We start from the raw sequence: 20,749 nt of genomic DNA, 5'->3' as shown, positions 1-20,749 counted from the left end.
TTGATTGTTAATAGATACTTCGTTCAAATGCATAAAATATGCAGCTCTTGCAAACATGTATACACTACATGAGTTGATTAATGCTCTGCAGTAGTTTAAACAGAAATGCATTCATGGCAAAAGCACATGAAGAGAGAGAGAGAGAGAGAGAGAGAGAGAGAGAGAGAGAGAGAGAGGAATTGTCATCTAAGAACCAATAAATGATGAATCTAATGGTAAATGTATGGCTAGAAAAGATATGATGGGAACTTACTAATATCAATTGTGAGAAGACCGTCATTAGCCTTTCAAGTATTTATGTGCAGACATTTGAGGAGGCGGCGTTTTTAACAAAGGTTGTAAAAATTTAGATGCTCTTTTAAGAATGAGAGTTTTGATTAAACTTTTCAACAATAGCGAAAAATAAGAGGGTGCAAGGCCCAAGTAGGAAATCAAAGTGGTTACCCACCAAATCAAAATTCCTATGCACCCGCATTGTTTGCTATTGTTGAAAGATTTCATAAAAACTGCAGTTGTTAAAAAGAGGGAGTAAATTTTTACAAGTTTGGTTAAAAACCATTTGGAAAGAGCATAGCTTTTGCGGCAGAGAGATTTTTGGTGAGAGCTTCCACTTGCACTTGCACTTGCACTTGCATCAGCTGAATTGTGCGGAGAAGTAGCTTTTGTGCTGATGTTGATGGAGTGGTTTATCATCATGATTTGGTTGAATTCTTCCACGTCTTGCTTGTGCACCAAACGGAACCCACACTTCTTTATAGTAACCGAACGTATTCTGCCTACCCTTAACACATATTCACATTGGAATGAAATCTTCATATGACTGCATTCTTTGTCTACATAATGATATATACAAGATGCCCAAAGGTGAGGTGACACAAGATGGTCGCTATCAATGATAACACTACTATACACAGGGACGCATTCTTCTAGGCGACAAGTAATTCTAAATTTGTCAGAAACGTCATGATCCACAGGGGAACTTTCTTCAAAGACAGCACAAAATGCAATCCAAATCGGCGTGGTACATGGAGGTAGCTCCACAATTAAGAAATCTCCTTCACTTTGATTATTGAACCACTCTGGAATTCTACTTCCAGGTGTTACAATTTCGAAATCGGGAAAGGTGAATTGGGGATGGGTAGACGGAGAGGCCAATCCATGTGGCCAAGTCAGTACAGGTACCTGTACCATGTATAGGTTAGTAACTTGATTATTTATTATTATTATCGCAAACAAAGAGAGACAGAGAGACAGAGAGAGAACCTGAAGGAATCCGCAATCCAGAGCAGTCCAGAGCATTCCAAGTATTATACTATCATCGTAGCCATCATTCTCAACCAATCCAGAGCAATTCAAACAACTCAACCTAACACTTCTTCTTCCGTTTTTTATGCTCAACTTTGGCAATTGTTGAAGCCTTTGGCACCCATTCACCCAAAATTTCCTAAGCTTAGAAAGACATCCAATGCTTGCAGGAAGGCAAACAAAATTGTTTCTACTAAGGTTTAATGCTTCTAAAGAGGACAAGCAGCCAATATCAATGGGAATATCCTCATCACAAAGCCCACAATCACTTAGATCCAATTCCTTCAAAGACCATAAACTATGTAGCGAACCCAACACAATAGCCTTTCTTTGGAGGCCCCACCTAAACCTTGATTTTTTAGGCTGTGATCCATATTTCAAAGAACGCAAATCTTCAACAACAAAGCATGACTCTGAATTATTATAAGGCATAGAGATATATAAATGGAACATCTCCCCCCAGTATATTGGGCCTGCGCCACTATATGAGCATCCATCCGCATAGAGCACTTCAAGAGAGTTCAAATTACAAATTTCACTCGGAAGACCCAAGAGATTTTCACAATTGCTTACATCCAGAAAAGTAAGGCCAACAAGACGTCCAATTGATGAAGGTAATTTCTCAATGGGCGTCCCACTCAAAATAAGCATTGACAACTTTTCCATTTGTCCTGAAAATTCTGGAATCTTTTTCAATTTTGAGCAATTCGCAACACCAAAATATATAAGAGAATCCATTTCTACCTCCCTTGGAAGACTCTTAACACTTTTGCATCCATCTAGAATTAAATCTGTAAGCCATTTCAGAAATGCAATGGACGGGTGAACCTCAACTAAATTCACGCACCCTCTAAGATTCAATACCTTGAGTTTTGGAATGCCAGTGAAATTTGGGGTTGTTGCCAAGCTTCGAGACCATCTAAGGTCCATGTATTTCAAATTGGGCAAGTCCTGTACAAATTTTACATGAAAAATAGTAGAATATATAATTAGCAACCAGAAAACTTAAACTTTTACTCTTTTCTTTCAAAAAATTCGTAAGATGGCAAATGGTCAGTAATCTTACAATTCTTTCATCCCAGAGCCCAACTAGTTTGCTGCCCTGCATCTCAAGTGAAACAAGTTTATTCAGTTGAAAATTTGATGGGAGATATTTGGAAGAATACCGATTCCATTTCATAATTCTTAAGGAATTATGAAGAATTCTGGGGATTGAGGAAATGATCACATTATCAACTTCAAGAAATTTCAGGTTCATCATCTTAGAGAATGCTTCACAATTCCAATCTGTCTTTTCAAGTTCTACCATTCTTAAGGCAATGCCTTGAATTTTGTTAGTTGCCTGTAATAAAGAATAGAAAGGGAAAAGTTAATTCGACAAGTAAGTCTAGTATTGAGTTAAAAAGAAATCATATATATATTTTTAGAACAAACAAAAATTGGTATTTTCTACATAACTACTGACCGTATTGTTTATTAATACATGCATGATGTCATTAGGATGACACAATCGACTGCGTCTACCAGGCTCTTCAGGAGACTCTTGACGAACAATTTGAAATGTCATTTCTTGTATCAAATCATGCATCCCAACAATGTGAACGTGCTTTGAAATATCAATAGTCTTTGAAATATCAATAGTTAAGAGCGACTTCTCAACCAGAGCATTTATCCCACCACAACGATCACAAATGTTTAGTATTTCAATTACTTTATTCTTTTCCTTCCCCTTATGGAAAAATGCAACATCAAGAAATATATTCTTGTTCATCTCATCTAGTGTATCAAAATTGATTTTGAGCACTTTCAAAATTTCTGTCTCAGGAATTTTCCGTAGCTTATCCAATTCATTTTTCCATTCATCTCGATCTCTCTTATACATAGAGCATCCCAATATTTTAAGTGCTAATGGAAGGCCTCCAGCATAATTTACAAAGCACTTGGACAATTCCAAAAAACCTTCCTCAGGCTCAAATTTTTTAAAGGCGTTCAGACTAAAGAGCTCAAGAGCCTCATCATCACCTAATCCCTCAACCTGATATGATATCTCCATATCATGCTTTTTAACCAACCGTTCATCTCTAGTTGTAATGATGATTATACTCCCCTTACCGAACCAATCCTTTTCCTTAGCAAATTTCTCTAGTTGGCTTGATGCATTCACATCAACAAGAATGAGAAGAACCTTTTTATCACATAAGCAACTCTTAATGAAATAGGTCCCCCATTGTTCATCCCAAACTTGAGTAATTTGTTCCTTCAAAATCGGGGAAAGCAGCTGTCTTTGTAGATCAACAAGACGATTACCTTCAGAAGCCTCTCTAACATTAGCAAGAAAGCAGCTAACTTCAAAATGAATAGAAATGCTTTCATAAACAAGCCTAGCAATGGTTGTCTTGCCAATGCCTCCCATCCCCCATATCCCTACAAAGCGAACATCATCTGTAGGATCTAGAAGCAAATCCATTTGCTCACGTGTAAACTTAATTCCCACTAACTCTGTGGAATCTAACAATTTGAATGTGCGATGCACTTTCCCCCACACCCATTCAACAATCTTTTCAATGAGCTTTCTTTCACACCTACAAGGAAGAACAATGATTAAATCAAAAGTATAAGCCATAGATATAACAAGGTCTTACGAAAAACCCAAGTATATATGGAGAAGTTGCTTACTCATTCTTTGAATCCAACCCAGATAAACTGGCAACTTCTGTTAAAGCAGCTCTCCAGCGCTTCACCTTTTCCATGTTTTCCCTAAACCTTTTCTCATGCTCAGCGAGCGCGCCTGCAAAACTGCCACTTTGTTTTCGCACATCAGAGGGATCCACATTATAAAACACAGGCAGAACTGTGCCCTTGGATTTCATGCATTGGAGAATCTTTGTAAGTTCATCCAAGCACCAGGAAGAAGAAGCATAGTTTGGCGAGAGAACAACGATTGCAAGCCTTGATTCTTGGATTGCTTTGAAGAGCTCAGAAGAAATAGTTGTCCCTCTTTCAAGCTTTGGATCATCCATGAATGTTTTGATGCACCTGTTCTGCAATTCGTGGTATAAATGGGATAAAATGCCATTTCGAGTGTCTACACCCCTGAAACTCAAAAACACATCGTAGTTCCATTGAGGAGGAGCCGACCGATCAGCTGTGAAGGAAGTTGAGGTTCCACCCCAAAACCAATTGGCAATGGGGGGAGTAGCCCAACTCCTTATAAACCCAGACTTGGTCCCTTAACTTTTCAATGTGGGACAAATACTCTCAACACGCCCCCGCACGTGTGGCGAACTTTCAAGCCTAACACGTGAACAACACATATTGGGTGACGTGGGAGCACGTGTGGCCGTTAGGCCCAACACGTGAAGCCTTGCTCTGATACCATGAAGGAAGTTGAGATTCCACCCCATTGCCAATTGGTTTTGGGGTGGAATCTCAACTTCCTTCATTGTTGAATTTTGGATCTGCCCGATGGGTCCCACTCTAACAACATCGATACTGTCCCCACTTTACCACCTGCCCAATCCGTCAGGTGTGGGGTTTTACCACAAAAGGCCTCGATATTAGTTAGAGTGGGGTAATTCTATTTAAACCCATTTCATTTCTTTCACCCAACCGATGTGGGATTCCAACACTCCCCCTCACGTGTAATCACACGTGAAGATCCACACATCGGCAATTGAAACTCAGAAGTCGGCTCTCGTTGGGCCCACTTGTTTTCAATGGAACTCAGAGGTCGGCTCTTTTCAAGCTTCGTTGGCCTTCCGACTTGTTTCTCTTTTTTTCTTTTTTTCTTTTTTTTTTTCTTCTTTTTTTTTTCTTTTTTTTTTTCTTTTTTTTTTTTGTACGGGCCTCGGCTCTGATACCATGTTGAATTTTGGATCTGCCCGATGGGTCCCACTCTAACAACATCGATAAGCTGAAGGATGAAAAGCAGAGGCTCTTTGGGTGCTCAACGCCATTTGCAATCTGCTGCTTCTGCTGTAAACACTACTCAATGAAACAAGAACTAATTAAATATTCAAAAATCCAAACACTCAACTGAATAAATACGAAGATGATCATAAATGGCTTGAAAAATCAAAAAGATTGAAATTGAAATTTGGAAAATTTAGATAGTCAAACACGGTGTTAATTTGGATCATCTAAGCAAACATGTCAATTTGGACCATGTTAGCAAACATGTCTACTTCCAATTCAGCAGAGAGAAATTCAACATTAAACGACCAATTTCAACATTAAATCAAAAATAAGATGTCATCTCAAATAATGGGTGAACTAAAAAACTCAAATACTTTATCTTAATGTTACCTGAACAAAGCAATTATGAAATGGAGACAAAGCCAGATAGAATTGGTAAGACCAACAATATGAAGCTAACAGCCTCAGAAAAGAGACAGAGAAAGAAAGAGGGAGAGTATTGGCGAGGCGAGCACACGGTTTCTCTTGGGTCAATGATCGGGCCAATTATTTATTTTTATTCTTGGTGTGGTGATATTTTTTTATTTATTTATTTATTTTATTTTATTCTTGGTGTGAGAAAATGCAATTACTTGATATTTCCCTCAGATCAATCAATAATATAATTTTTTTGTTAAAGCATTTGAATACACCGTCTGTCTGTCACCTCATCTGCAAATGCTTCGCCCAAAGAGCAATATAACTCTGCACAAATCACAGCCCAACCCAGTTTTGTTAGGGCAATTTGCAGTGATCACAGTGGGTTCCCCAACCTTCTCTGCCTTGCTAATTACCACAACATCCTGGAAAGCTCACCCGCAATAGAGAAAGTGTGAGCCAAAACGCACTGCATGCCAAAGTCAACAAAATTTCCTATCCATGGACTCACTGCAACCTTCTCTGTGTTTTCCTAAGAGACTATAGTGCAAAATTTCCTCTTTTTTTTTTCTCTCTGTGTTTTCCTAAGAGACTATAGTGCAAATATGATCAAGTTTTCTACTTGACAAATTAAAATCTGTACAAGTACTTCCTATCTCTTAGCTTGAGCCTTCAAATATAAATATGAATTTAACAACTTCATATCTCTGTTTTACACAAGAAAAAAAGGTTAATAATACAAAAATATCATTTTGCCCCTACATTTAACAGAAAAGGTTAATAAAAATACCATTTTACGACTTAGACATTGAGAATAAATAGCTTATTGAGAATGCTATAGTTCATAAGTTGTGTCAATAAAAACCAAGCCATTATAACAAAGTTAGGTCTAACAAGCTTGTAGATCTTGAGGTGCAAATTTCATGTTGTGCGGAAGCGTCAACCAAGTGCGAGTGAAAATAAACACAACTAGCAGGAGATAAAATAATGGACACAAAACAACACCAACAAGAACACCAAGATTTATACTGGTTCGGCAATGCCTACATCCAGTTTGGAGACGACGGAGTATTCCACTATAATCAATGAGAACATACAACAGTGTTTATCACTCAATTTCCCAAAGACCCAAATAACCCAAGCTCACACATTTACAATAGGAAGAGAAACTGAAAATACAAAGCAAAGACAACTTGAGAGAATTTTCTTCTCTCTGCCGAATGGCTTCTTGCTGTTTCTCTCCCTCTACTCTTCTTCTTCAGCTGCTGCCATACTTCTCAATTTATAGAGAAGCCAACGGGTGAAGGCCAGCTAGTCAAATTATGAGGCCAACTATGAAGTCAGAAAGCCAGCCAAGTTTGCATGGCTTTTGTCTCCCACGTGCTCCCATCTTCTGCCAAAGCTTCAATATTCCTCTGCAAAGGCGCTGCAAAGTTGTTATTCACCTGCAAAGCTGCTGCCCCCACATGACAGCATCCTCCCACATGATAGCACAAAGTTCTTTCGGTGCAAGTTGAGCCATAATCAACAATCTCCACCTTGGCTCAAATTGTACCAAACTCGTAATACTCCCAATGGTCGTCTCCCAATCCCCCACGGGGCAATCAACAAATTTTACAAATTCCAATCAAGTCTAAGCAATGCTTAAACTTGAGCAACGAAACTGGTTTCGTCAACATATCTGCAGGATTGTTGGTGGTTCCAATCTTCTCAAGAAGAACATCTCCCTCTTCAATAATCTCACGAACAAAATGGAACCTCACGTCAATGTGTTTCGTACGTGCATGATGAACTTGATTCTTTGCTAAATAAATAGCACTCTGACTGTCGCAATACACATCCACATGGTCCTGTTGAACCCCTAAGTCATCAAGCAACCCTTGAAGCCAGATGGCTTCCTTTATAGCTTCTGTTACCGCCATGTATTCAGCCTCAGTAGTCGACAAAGCAACAGTAGATTGCAAAATCGACCTCCAACTCACTGGGTCTCCAACGATAGTGAATACAAAACCTGTAGTGGACCTACGCTTGTCCAAATCACCTGCGTAATCAGAATCTACGTATCCAACAACACATTGACCATTAACTTTATCCTGCTGAAACAATAAACCAACATCCACAGTACCCAGAATATACCGTAGAATCCATTTCACAGCTTGCCAATGCCCTTTTCCTGGATTATGCATATATCTACTGACAATACTAACAGCTTGTGAAATATCAGGCCTAGTACACACCATAGCATACATCAAACTACCAACAGCACTTGCATATGGAATTTGAGCCATGTAATGACTCTCCTCATCAGTATTAGGAGACATAGAAGCACTAAGTTTGAAATGAGGGGCAAGAGGTGTACTAACCGGTTTTGAATTTTCATTCATCCCGAAACGTTGTAGTACCTTCTTCAAATACTGCTTCTGACACAGACTAATCTTGCCTTTCGCTCTATCTCTTTCAATTTCCATACCCAGTATCTTCCGAGCTTCTCCCAAGTCCTTCATCTCAAATTCATTACTGAGTTGAGTCTTCAACCTTTCAATCTTCACTTTGCTTTTACATGCTATCAACATATCATCAACATATAAAAGCAGATAAATGAAGGATCCATCTTGTAGCTTGCGAAAGTATACACAATGGTCATAATGACTTCTTGTGTACTCATGCCCGATCATAAACCTATCAAATCGCTTGTACCATTGTCTTGGAGACTGCTTCAAGCCATACAATGATTTTTGCAATTTGCAAACCCAATTTTCCTTGCCAGCAATCTTAAAACCTTCTGGCTGAGACATATAAATCTCTTCCTCCAAATCACCGTGTAAGAACGCCGTCTTGACATCAAGTTGAGCTAACTCGAGGTCAAACTGCACAACCAAAGCCAACAAAATACGAATAGAAGAATGTTTTACTACAGGAGAAAATACCTCGTTGTAGTCAATGCCTTCCTTCTGAGCGTAGCCTTTAGCTACCAATCTGGCTTTGAATCTTACATTGTCTTTTCCCAAAGATTCCATCTTCTTGGCATAAACCCATTTGCAACCAATTGCTTTCTTCCCCTTTGGTAACTGAACCAGCTTCCAAGTCTCATTTTTATGAAGAGATTTCATCTCCTCATCCATAGATTTCTTCCACTCCACGTTCTCTGAACTTCTGACAGCTTCTTTGTAGGCGGATGGAATATCATCTTCAATAACGGGAAGTGCATATGCCACAATATCAGTAAACCGAGCGGGCTTCCGAATTTCCCTTCTCTGTCTTCTGATTGCAATAAAATCCTGTTGCTGTGGAGGCTCTTGGGTAGGTGCCTCCTCTTCATCATCCTCGTCCTCATCATCAGAATTAACTGTAGGACTAGTGTCTGTTACATCAGACCTTACTGGAACAACTGGAGTCTTCAGTAACTCCACCTGCTTTGAACTACCCATGGTCTTGGTTGCTTCAATTTCAACTTCATGCTTGTTCTGATTAACCATAGCAGCCTCATCAAAAGTCACATCTCTGCTTACAACAAATTTCTTCTCATCTGGACACCAAAGTCGGTATCCCTTCACGCCAGTGCTAAAGCCCATAAATAGAGCTTTCTTTGCTCTTGGATCCAACTTGCTTTCCCTGACATGATAGTAAGCAGGACAACCAAATATGTGTAAAAACTTGTAATCAGTACAAGGTTTACCAGACCATACCTCAATGGGCATTTTGCCCTCGTTCGCAGCAGCCGGCAACCGATTAATAAGATGGCTTGCATAAGTAATCGCCTCAGCCCAAAACGCCTTGCCTAAACCAGCATTAGACAACATACACCGGACTTTCTCAAGCAAAGTACGGTTCATGCGCTCCGCCACCCCATTCTGTTGCGGTGTCTCCCTAACCGTGAAGTGCCTCACAATACCCTCATCTTGACAAACTTTCAAGAAAGGATCAGACTTATATTCACCACCATTGTCTGATCTGAGAGTCTTGATCTTTCGACCGCTTTGCATTTCACTCATCTTTTTCCACTTCAGGAATATCTTTAAGACTTCATCTTTACGCTTCATGGTGTACACCCATATTCTTCTAGAGAAGTCATCAACAAAGGAGACAAAATAATGGCTACCTCCCCAAGATGCATTCTTGGAAGGTCCCCAAACATCAGTGTGAACATAATCAAGAATGCCTTTAGTGTTGTGAATAGCAGTGCCAAATTTTACTCTAGTTTGCTTACCCAACACACAGTGTTCACAGAATTCCAATTTGCATGCCTTTGCACCTTTCAATAAGCCTTGCATCACCAATCCTTGCAACGCTTTTTCCCCAGCATGCCCAAGACGCATATGCCATAACCTCGTGGTGTCTGTGCTATCTGCGTCAGCAGCTTCGGTGACAGCTGCTCTACCAATAACTGTACTCCCCTGCAAGAAATACAAGTTATTTCGTCTTGTACCTTTCATCACCACCAGTGCCCCGTACACAGCTTTAAGAACTCCACCCTCCATGGTGATCTTGAGACCCTTGGATTCCAAAGCGCCCAATGAGATGAGATTCTTCTTCATATCCGGTACATACCGAACATCACTCAATTCTCTGACTGTTCCATCATGCATTTTCAAATAGATTTTTCCTATTCCTTGTGTTTTGCAGGCATTATTATTGCCCATCAAAACAACTCCACCATCCAGCTCCTCGAAGCTAGAAAACCATTCCCGAATGGGACACATATGATAGGTGCAACCTGAATCCAAAATCCACTCCTCGGAGTGACCATCAGCAGATGAACTAGCCAAAGCAAACTCGAAATCATCATCTCCAGATTTTGCAACATTTGCCTCAGAACTCGCTTTCTCCTTCTCTTTGTTCTTCAATTTGGGGCAGTCTTTCTTCCAATGACCCTTTTGGCGACAAAAGGCACATTCATCTTTAGCAGGAAACTTCCCTCGCGACTTGGAACGAGATTTTCCCCGCTTCCCAGATTTTCTTTCCTCTGTTCGACCCCTTGCAACAAGTGCCTCGGTTTGTGAATTGTGAGTCTTCTGATCCCTTTTACGGCACTCATGATTCACCAATGCCGCAGACACCTCCTCAAGTTTCACCTCGGATTTTCCATACAACAAAGTAGTTGTCAAATGATCATAATCATCAGGTAATGAATTTAACAAACATAGTGTCTTGTCCTCGTCAGGAATTTTCACATCAAGATTTGCTAAATCAGCAAGTATTTTATTATAATCATTTAGGTGTTCATGCATAGAAATACCTGGACAATACTGAAATCGGAAGAGTCGCTTCTTCAAGAAGAGCCGATTTTCTGCACTCTTGGTCATATACTTCTCCTCCAATTTCGTCCAAAACTCCTTAGCAGAAGTTTCCTTCATATATGGGTATTTCAACTCCTTATCAAGGAACGATCGAATAGTGGCACAAGCATGAAGATTAATTCGCGTCCACTGCTTGTTATCAATATCTTCTGGTTTATCCTCCAGAACTATATCCAATTCTTGTTGATACAACACATCCATAACTTCACATTGCCACATACCAAAACTATTAGAGCCATTGAATTTCTCAACCTCTAACCTTGTAGTGGCGATTGGATGTCTATTGGATGTAGGTGCCGACGAAGATGATGCCGACTCCTTCTCCTTCACAGATTCATCTTTATCTCCAGCCATCAAATCCACTCGGTACTATTCACAGCTACTATTCACGGCACTGTAGACTGGTACTGTTCACAGTACTGTAGCACCCCAATTTCCCCAGTCGAAACTGGAGCTCTGATACCACTTGTTGTGCGGAAGCATCAACCAAGTGCGAGTGAAAATAAACACAACTAGCAGGATATAAAATAATGGACACAAAACAACACCAACAAGAACACCAAGATTTATACTGGTTCGGCAATGCCTACATCCAGTTTGGAGACGACGGAGCATTCCACTATAATCAATGAGAACATACAACAGTGTTTATCACTCAATTTCCCAAAGACCCAAATAACCCAAGCTCACACATTTACAATAGGAAGAGAAACTGAAAATACAAAGCAAAGACAACTTGAGAGAATTTTCTTCTCTCTGCCGAATGGCTTCTTGCTGTTTCTCTCCCTCTACTCTTCTTCTTCAGCTGCTGCCATACTTCTCAATTTATAGAGAAGCCAACGGGTGAAGGCCAGCTAGTCAAATTATGAGGCCAACTATGAAGTCAGAAAGCCAGCCAAGTTTGCATGGCTTTTGTCTCCCACGTGCTCCCATCTTCTGCCAAAGCTTCAATATTCCTCTGCAAAGGCGCTGCAAAGTTGTTATTCACCTGCAAAGCTGCTGCCCCCACATGACAGCATCCTCCCACATGATAGCACAAAGTTCTTTCGGTGCAAGTTGAGCCATAATCAACAGTGAACCTGGCTAATAAGCACGCAACTATTTTTCATCCCCTCGAGTTGATAAAAAATCATGCAACAAGCTTTGCTTAGAGGAGGTGTTGTTCCCTCTGTTTGTTTGTATTTGAGTTGGCGGGCTTCAACAGCAGTCTTGTTATTATAAACAACATATGATGATGAATCAACAAAAGACTATTTTCTTTTCTTCGGTAATAATCAACTATAGACTTTAATTTCAGGCATTATATTGAGCTTCCAAAATTAAAGTTAATTACGTTGATTTAACCCAAAAGGAAAAAATCAAAATACTCTAAACCTTTTTCTCTTCCTATTTTTAAATTTTAAGTCAACTTCCTCTGTTTCCTCCTCTGTTTCTTTTTTTCTTTTATAAATTAAATATATTTGGCACCAAAATAAATAAATATATAATTTAACATATAACGCTACATTATTAAACATTCAAAATACATATATCATTCACACAAATTACAATTAAACTAGTGCACCCAAACGGATCCTTATAACAAAGTGATGAATCTAATGATAAATGTATGGCTAGAAAACATAGTGCTGGGACGCACTAACAGTCTTACACAAAAGTTATAATGAAAAAAATATAGTTGATTGGATCCAGCCTATTTTTAAAATAAACAACTTGCACACACTCCCTTTATAAAAAAAAAAAATCAACACACCAAGCACTACAAAAATTAAACAAAAATAATATTAGGAGTACTAGGATTTCTCTCAAAAAAAAATTTAGGAGTTGTAGATTTATGGTCATGAGGTATTTCAAGGAGAAAAACAAGAATTTTCCCAATTAACAGAACACAACTAGAGGCGCAATGGCAGCAAAGTTAAAATTTACAATCTTGAGGGGTGGATACTCAAAATTGAACTTCATTCCAATTGTTATCCAGCATAGGCGTAGCAACTAGTTTTTATTGTATTTAAATTGTTCTGAAATGTTGTCCCTTTACATTGTTCTAGCCTTCCCATTATTTAATCTTTTGCATCTTTCCCATAATGTATTTATTTAATAGCCTAGCTATGAATCTTATAATTGACCTCCAACACCTCCCCATTAAGATGCGTTTGATTCATAAAAAATGAGGCTTGGAGATGGGAAATCATATTTTTCTTCATATTTTGAGAGTTTAAATAACTTTTGTTTTTCATGGATTTTGAACCTCGTGTTAAACATTCACGAAACCATGATGGTTGATCGTTTCATTGATGCAACATGATATATTAATGATGAATTAGAGATGTTTAATGAACTTGCTTCATAAATTTTTCAATAAAAAAAAAAAAAACTTATTACTTCTTAAATTTAAATTGGAATGGCAAGCGTTATGCTTCCCTCATATCTTTATTAAGTCTTATTTCTTTATGTATGGTAAACGTGTGAAATAGGTCGGGCCATCTTAGAAGTTATACATCCTATTCCACATCATTGTGCTTCCCTTTTTCTCTCAATAACACGTTTTTTATTCAGAAATATGGAAACTAATTGATTATACTGACGTAGCATTAGATTTATGGTATTTGGAAACTAAATACATATCATTTTGATCAAAATATCAAGCCTTTTTTTTTTGGTTCTGTTGAATGGAAGAACATTTTAATTCATTCAGTTAAACCGTAAATTGAAATCGCATATTTATATTTGTGACTCATTTTGCAGATTTTTATATTTTAATAGAATCAAAATTCGATATATGAAGAGACAGCTCCAAATTTGTTTGCTGAATGAATTCTTGTAAGTTATTATTAATAAAGAATGTTATTAATGGATACTCTTATTTTTTAGAAGGATATTCTTTTCCTTTCATTGGAATTATTTTAATAGAGATGAGGAAAAGTTAGTTATCATTTAAAAAAAAATTAGGGGAGACTAACATAGGGCATTAGGACTTTTGTGGTGACAGGACCCGCCCCAAATTCCTCGAAACTCGAGACGAATCCTGCGAAAATTTCCACATTTTACCAATGTCGGACCCACTTACTAAGAACCGAGACTTTCTGCCGAAATTTCGGCAGAGTCTCCCCTGTAAATTGAACATTCCCCAAATTTCAACCTGCACAAAATTCACATTTTAATATCCCAACAGGCAGCACGCACAATACAATCTCATGCAATTCACATATACCGCCTCCGGCCTTCAAATGGTTCGAAACAAAACTAGCAAAGTTCTTAAGTCGAACAATGCATAGACCAAACAATTAATGATCTCAATAAATCGGATTCATATCCAAAAACCCCATCAAAATCCAATCACATACACAAAATCAATCAAACCTTTTACACCCAGTAAAATTTCGCAGCTGCACCTAGGTGAGACCCCAGGCTGCCTACGTACCCTTGGACAAGGGATCAAGCCATACGTAGTTCTCATCTGAACAGTCACAACTCCGATAATATACAATTATTTGAAATACAACCAACAATACATTTCATATTTAACACAACTCCAATTTCCGACAAAAATACAAAGAAGACACTCTCAATCTCTTTCTTTATATCAATTCAAACCCCACGACCATAACCTATCCAAGGCGTATGTACAATGACACATTATCAAATTATTCCATTTATAACAGTTCAAGCCCGCAACCATACCCTATCCAAGGCGTATGGTGCCAAACAACACTGCCCAAATCCAGGGCTTATACGTTCATACATGTACAAGCTCACAAATCTCAAACCAGAATCAAAATCACATATACACATATGTAATATAATAACACCCACCTCTCACCATCATCATGTACCAGGGGAAACAATCCAACCGGGGATTGTTGACAAGCTCACAAGTATCCGGCCTCAAACGCCCATGTGGCTAGGGACGAGCCGTCCAACTAGGGGACTAACTCTCAGCCAGCACGTACGGACGAAGAATCAAGACCCGTACGCCTGAAAACAGCCCTACGCGCGCAGACTACCCAATTAAGGGTCTACAGTGACACCCCGTTAAGGTATGCCCTGGGTTCCGTCATATCCAAACCATATCCATGTATCCCAGTGTCCATATCCACTGATTCCAAGTATCATCATCCAAGGGGAAGGTACGTATGATGGTGGAGTTCGTAATCCTTATATAAATATTATAAAAATAATATTCCCTTCCTTAATCCAATTTTTCCCAAGGCATCGTATTAAGAAGACATCTGAAGGGCCTGGGCAAAATATATCTCAAACTAAAACCCATAACCGGGGAGGTACCTAAGGTAGTGCTAATAGCATTCAAATTAACATTCTAACTCAAATCTTCCTAGCATCTCAAATCAACAACCCAAATACCCCACACATAATCAACAAACATAGCACTTTCTCGAGTATTGTGTATATATACTCCAAATACTAGAATATGTCAAAACTCACATATATCACAAATACTTACAAAGATAATAAATTCAACCAATAAATATAAAATGAATTTCGATAAACCATCACGTTCATATATAATACTTCCATCACAAACTCATGCCATTTATTTCCAATAATTATAACCGAGTCCCAAGACTCACTTTCACAACCCAACAAATCGAGTATCCTATACTCATCCATTTCGTAATTTCCATTATCAAATAATATCCAAGAATTCCATAAAGAAAAATTAAACACTCCTGAAGACAAACGTCCACTTAAATACTAATATTCAAAACCGAGACCCTAGACTCTCTCGCAAGGTTATCCTAATACTTTTCGAAGGGTAAAACAACCTCGAAAGACTCTTGGTCAACCGAGAATCAAACTGTCCAAACTTAGTCAATCGGGCCCGCGGGGCCCACGACCTCCAAACTCCGATCCAAAAGTTCCTATGTGTCCTACCAGGCTTCGAACACACGTCCTGCAAGTTTGGTCCAGATCGGATGGCCGGATCACTCACGATCGCACGACCGGACGGTTACTGAAATCCTAGCCCTAGGGTTGGCATTTCCGGAGTATCCGGAACTCCGTTTCACGATCCGTCGAATCCTACATAATCCTAAGGATGCCCAGGTTAACATATAATAAATTTAAGACCATCCAATAGTCCAAACCTGTCGAACCCGGATAACGCGTAATAGGCGATATCCGTTCGAGACTCATACGGTATCCAAAATGAGATCCGTAAAATCCTACGCGCTCGTGACGACCAGGGGATCGCATTGGGGCATAATGTCCCTCTGCTACAGTGCCCACGCGCCACCAAACGCGCTGGCAGCGCGTGGGTGTCTAAAGCGATATCGCTTCGCCGGAAAATCTTAGAATCTTGGCTCCAAACTCCTACCCTAGGTAAAACACCTAATTTGGAGTCACTTTTGTTCTTGGGCTGTGGCCAAAAAGTGGCCGGAAGTGGCTGAAAACGGAGGTCGAAACCGGCAGATTTCTCTATCGCTTAATTAACTACCATAACGCAGAAATTTCCCAAACCTAACACAACCAGCAGCTAGAAAAGTTTGAGAGGTTCAAGATCCATACCTGGATCGCAAGATTTGGTGGCCGGAAGTGGGAGAACGAGCGGCCGAAAGTTCACGAAAAATCTGTCCAAAACCGCCAGTTTCGTGGCTGTTTCCGGCGACCACGACGGCGGATCCGGTCGACGATGGGCCGGAACTGGAAGAGGGAAGTGTGGTGGTCCTATTGGGACCGGCGCCGCCCCAAGTGGCGGCGTGTGGTGGTGGCGGTGGAGGAGAGAAGTCGCTGCCATCACAAGGGGGGGGGGTCTGTTTCGCAGAGAGAGGAAGGGAGAGATCGTGAGAGGGGAGAGAGAAGGAGAATCAGATTTTTAAAATCTGATTTTCCTTAATTATGATTTTACCCCTCGGAGTATTTAGATCGTACTTTCCTCGTTATAACTCTGATCTGAACCCACTACGTGTCTACGGACTCGTTTCGACGTGCTCTATGCACCGGTACAATCGAAATTCCCAAATTCATTCCCGAACTTAAAATGACATTTTTGCCCCTTTTTAAAATTAAGTAAATATTTATTATTTTCAAAACCCTTAATTAATTCAAATCATTTTATATTTTTATTGTTTATTTCAATTTATTTTCTCATTCTAATTTATTTCCTCTTAATTTAATTATTTTTTTTTTTCTTCGGACCGGGATGTTACATGTGGAAAAATATTTCAGATAGTCTGGTAAAATATAGGCACTTATGGAACTTTGAAGAGGGCTACCCTTTTTTAAAATAAAAATATATTACATGTATTTTAAACTTGTTCACTCAATTCTATAGGCTTATAATCATCTTAGATTTAATTTGTTTGCTCAATTAAGAAATATAATCTCTTAATAAACACTCAAGATTTTAACTCTCTACTGTTTTATCAAAATGTATACTTTTATTTCTAGAAAAATATTTTAAGATAATAACTTAGGCTAGCCCGCCCATTAAAAAATTCATGGTTATGCCCTTAAATATAGGACTTATCTTGCTCATATGCAAATGAGACTTTTTGCACCCACACACCCTCATTTTTGGTTATGTGCATTTATAGCATGTTTTCATTGTTAAGGACATCATTGTAAATAGCAATATGATATGCCTTGTTTTTGTTTTCAATTTCTTTTGGTGATGTATTTAAATAGTAAGGATGATATGTCCGTAACTAGGGTCATCATTTGGCTTGTGGCCCGCTGACCGAAGTGGGTAGTCCGGTTCGATAATTAGGTTCACTCGGCCCGGCCTGTTCTAAGGTTGAGTAGAGTTTGGGTTTAAATTTTGAAACCTCCGGCCTGCCCTCAGCCTGGCCCAACAAGGCTCATCCATAGCATGATCCGCCCCGAGTAGGCCTGCTCATTACTCCATTTACTTAAGTTTACAATGTAAATAAAGAAGTACCCCCCATTTGGATTCAATTAAAAATACTAGAAAATCAAATCCCCAACAAATCAAAATATGGAAATCCAGTTTTAGTATAAGAAAGATATAGTTTATACCAATATTGATATCCCCAACAAAACTATCATTGAAAACATTAGTATTTCAAAAATCCATTTTTCATAATTAGTCATATTTTGATAGTAAACTGTTTTTCTATGATATGTAGTAATTGCTGTTATTATTTCCTGGATTAGAAGCGGAGATAAGCTTTACATAGTGATATTCGTTATTTGTGAATTATATGTAGAATTAGCTCTTCCAATAGGATCTTCTGATGAGGTTCATAAACTGCAGGTGTTAAAATATTTGTGCTCTCATCGATCTATGCTCTACTTGGATGCCATGTTTCATAGGCAATGATGTAAATATTTAAAGAGAGATTTGTTTCTAGTTTCCAGATAAATATAGAATAGAACATAATAGAACTTTTGGCACTTTAGAGAAATATTTGACTGAAATATCATGGATCCTAGATCGAAGACAACCTAGGATTTTTGGAATGACGATGTAGGAACCATATACAAAAGTATAAGCATCTGCATGTCTCACAAAATGATCCTTATCTTCACTGCTTGCGCTGATTGTTGAGGGGTATTTTTTCCACCTTGCGCTGATTGTTGAGGGCTCCTCCAATTGTCTTTAATGGGAAATCATTGATGTAAGTTCTACACTTTACTGTTTTTTTTTTTTTTTTTTTTTTTTTTTTTTTTTTTGTGTTTTCGTGATTTTGTTTCTTTCTTGAGTATAATATTCTCTAGTCAGTTGGTTGACCAATGAAAATTTAGCATGGAAATTACCACTAAGTCAAAGTACATTTTGACAAGCCATCCGTGAAAGGAAATGACTTGCCTTAGCTACTGCATTAAACACATGTTTTAGCGATTGGAAGTGTAACACTAATAACTGAAATGGGGAAGTGCCATCCTGAATTGCAAAAAACTGAGCAGCAACATGTCTACTTGAGTTTCCTTGTGTATGTCTTGTAACTTGATTAATACCTTATGCATAGAGAAACAAAAGAATATTTATATATCGGACGATTATAACGACTAAAATCTTTTGTAACTGAATTAGAAAGAATGACAATTCATACATATGCCTATACTATCAACATAATTTCGTCATTTTAATAAAATATCTTATAATCTACAATATTAGGCAGTTTATATTTTCATGGTTTGCAGGTCACTCTCAATTAGCAATAGGGTAGCTCCTTCATACAATCAGAACCTCTAAAGCAAGATATATTATAGCAATTTACTTCGTTGAATTTGAGCCATCAATTTCCATGCTTATTTTCTGTTCTTTTGTTTACATGACATTGTTTTTGCAGCCTAAGAATGGATGTGATTTTGACTATTGAGTTCACCTAAAGAACTTGCCAGATTCATCTTATAGGTTTTGATCATATAGACACTGAGTTTTACAACCACATATTCCTAAACAGTAGGATTTCACAGCATTTTTCTTGAAGAATTCTTTATCATTTGTTGGAAAATTTGGCATCAAAGTAATAATTTGATCTTTCAAAATAAGACTCTGTCCCTCAATCAAGCCATTAGTCATATTAAATTTATCTTCATTATAAGGTATTAAGTAATGACTTTCAGTTGGTTAAGAGCATTTATCCATACACGAGAGGTCTTTGTTTCGATTTCCACTCCCTCAATATCACTTGTACCCAAAAAAAAGCACAAAATATTGTCCTCCAATTTGGTTAGGTAAATAATAACCTAATAGCTGTATTTAATCTAAAGAGGACGCTTGAAGTTCAAATTCTCTTTGCAAACATGATGACGTACGATAACAGTCTGAGGTTTAGGTTGAGATATAAAGGGTTATGTATGCCTATTTCAGCTTAGAAATATAAAAGAAAATTTAACGGAAAGACCGAAAAGAAATAACCAAAATTTGAAGTAATTTTGGATATTTCCATAGGAAATCCAGAGATACTGAAGAGAAGAGATTAGAGGCGAAGATGAACAAGCATGAGAAACAGCTGAGAGAAAGGGAGATGCATTTGAACTGAAGATTTGCTGAATTAAACTCAAATATTGTATAACAAACATGAAAATCCACATATTTGGGATACAAGAAAAACAAAAGCTAAAGGAAGAACCAAAGATAGTAGCTCAAGACTGCATAAGTAACTCTTACCCAAAAGTTAATTTAAAGATTCCATGAAGTTGATTCTCACAAGTCAAAACTAGAAGCACAAATTTCCTTTCGAAAGTTGAAGCGGTAACTTATAGTGAGACAATCCAAAATGGGTTCCTACAGTTTGGGGTTTCTTGGCGTTCGTCTGACAAAAACAGGACCACTTTCCTGTGAAACTTTCCAGGTTAACGGGCCGAGGGCCCACTCCAACAACACCGATACTGTCCCCACTTTACCACCTGCACAATCCTCAGGTGTGTGGTTTTATCACAAAAGGCCTCAATATTAGTTAGAGAGGGGTATTTCTATTTAAACTACTTTCTCTTTGGCCCTCTGGCCGATGTGGGACAACAATGAGTTCCAACATTTCCTAAGAGTCAAAATGGCAAAAGTTCTCGTAAAGAACCTGCAGGATTCATCTTGAAAAATAGACACTGAGTTTTACAACCACATGTTCCTAAAAAAATAGGATTACACAGCATCGTTACGGTGGGTACTTCGCCCGGTTTTCGTTTTTATTGTCAGAAACTATTGCTATTAGCACAGCACCACAGAAAGTCGTGCAAAACATACTTATGTGTTTTTTTGTCTATTTCATGGGCAGTCAGTCAGGATCTCCTGTATCTTTTGTCTTTCAACCCTCGCATTTCCTTCTAAAAGGCAAATAATTTGATTTTCTCCCATGTAAAGGAATGCTCTGCAGGTGAACTGTTTACAA

The 20,749-nt window shown here is 38.4% G+C and overlaps 2 protein-coding genes across 2 annotated transcripts in view; both read right to left on the bottom strand.

The window, feature by feature from the left end:
- The window catches only part of LOC110761536 (TMV resistance protein N-like), an 89,825-nt gene extending 84,091 nt beyond the window's left edge, over nt 1-5,734 (bottom strand). Inside the window, exon 1 of the mRNA XM_088244966.1 lies at nt 5,611-5,734. The gene's annotated coding sequence lies outside the window, so the exon portion shown is untranslated. The remainder of the gene's footprint in view (nt 1-5,610) is intronic.
- LOC148291208 (uncharacterized) lies at nt 12-11,288 on the bottom strand. Its single transcript, XM_088245713.1, has 8 exons — nt 8,712-11,288; nt 8,417-8,504; nt 7,256-8,200; nt 3,982-4,450; nt 2,771-3,887; nt 2,372-2,647; nt 1,264-2,256; nt 12-1,182 (listed from the first exon to the last, which is right to left on the bottom strand). The coding sequence occupies exons 1-8, from the start codon at nt 11,286-11,288 to the stop codon at nt 280-282; spliced, it is 7,368 nt and encodes a 2,455-aa protein (XP_088101839.1). The 3' UTR covers nt 12-279.
- Nucleotides 11,289-20,749: the final 9,461 nt, after the last annotated feature.

Source organism: Prunus avium, chromosome 8 (genome assembly GCF_965620075.1).
Source record: "Prunus avium chromosome 8, drPruAviu1.hap1.1, whole genome shotgun sequence".
In the NCBI taxonomy this organism is placed as follows: Eukaryota; Viridiplantae; Streptophyta; class Magnoliopsida; order Rosales; family Rosaceae; genus Prunus; species Prunus avium.
This window is presented reverse-complemented; position numbering and strand designations above follow the sequence as displayed.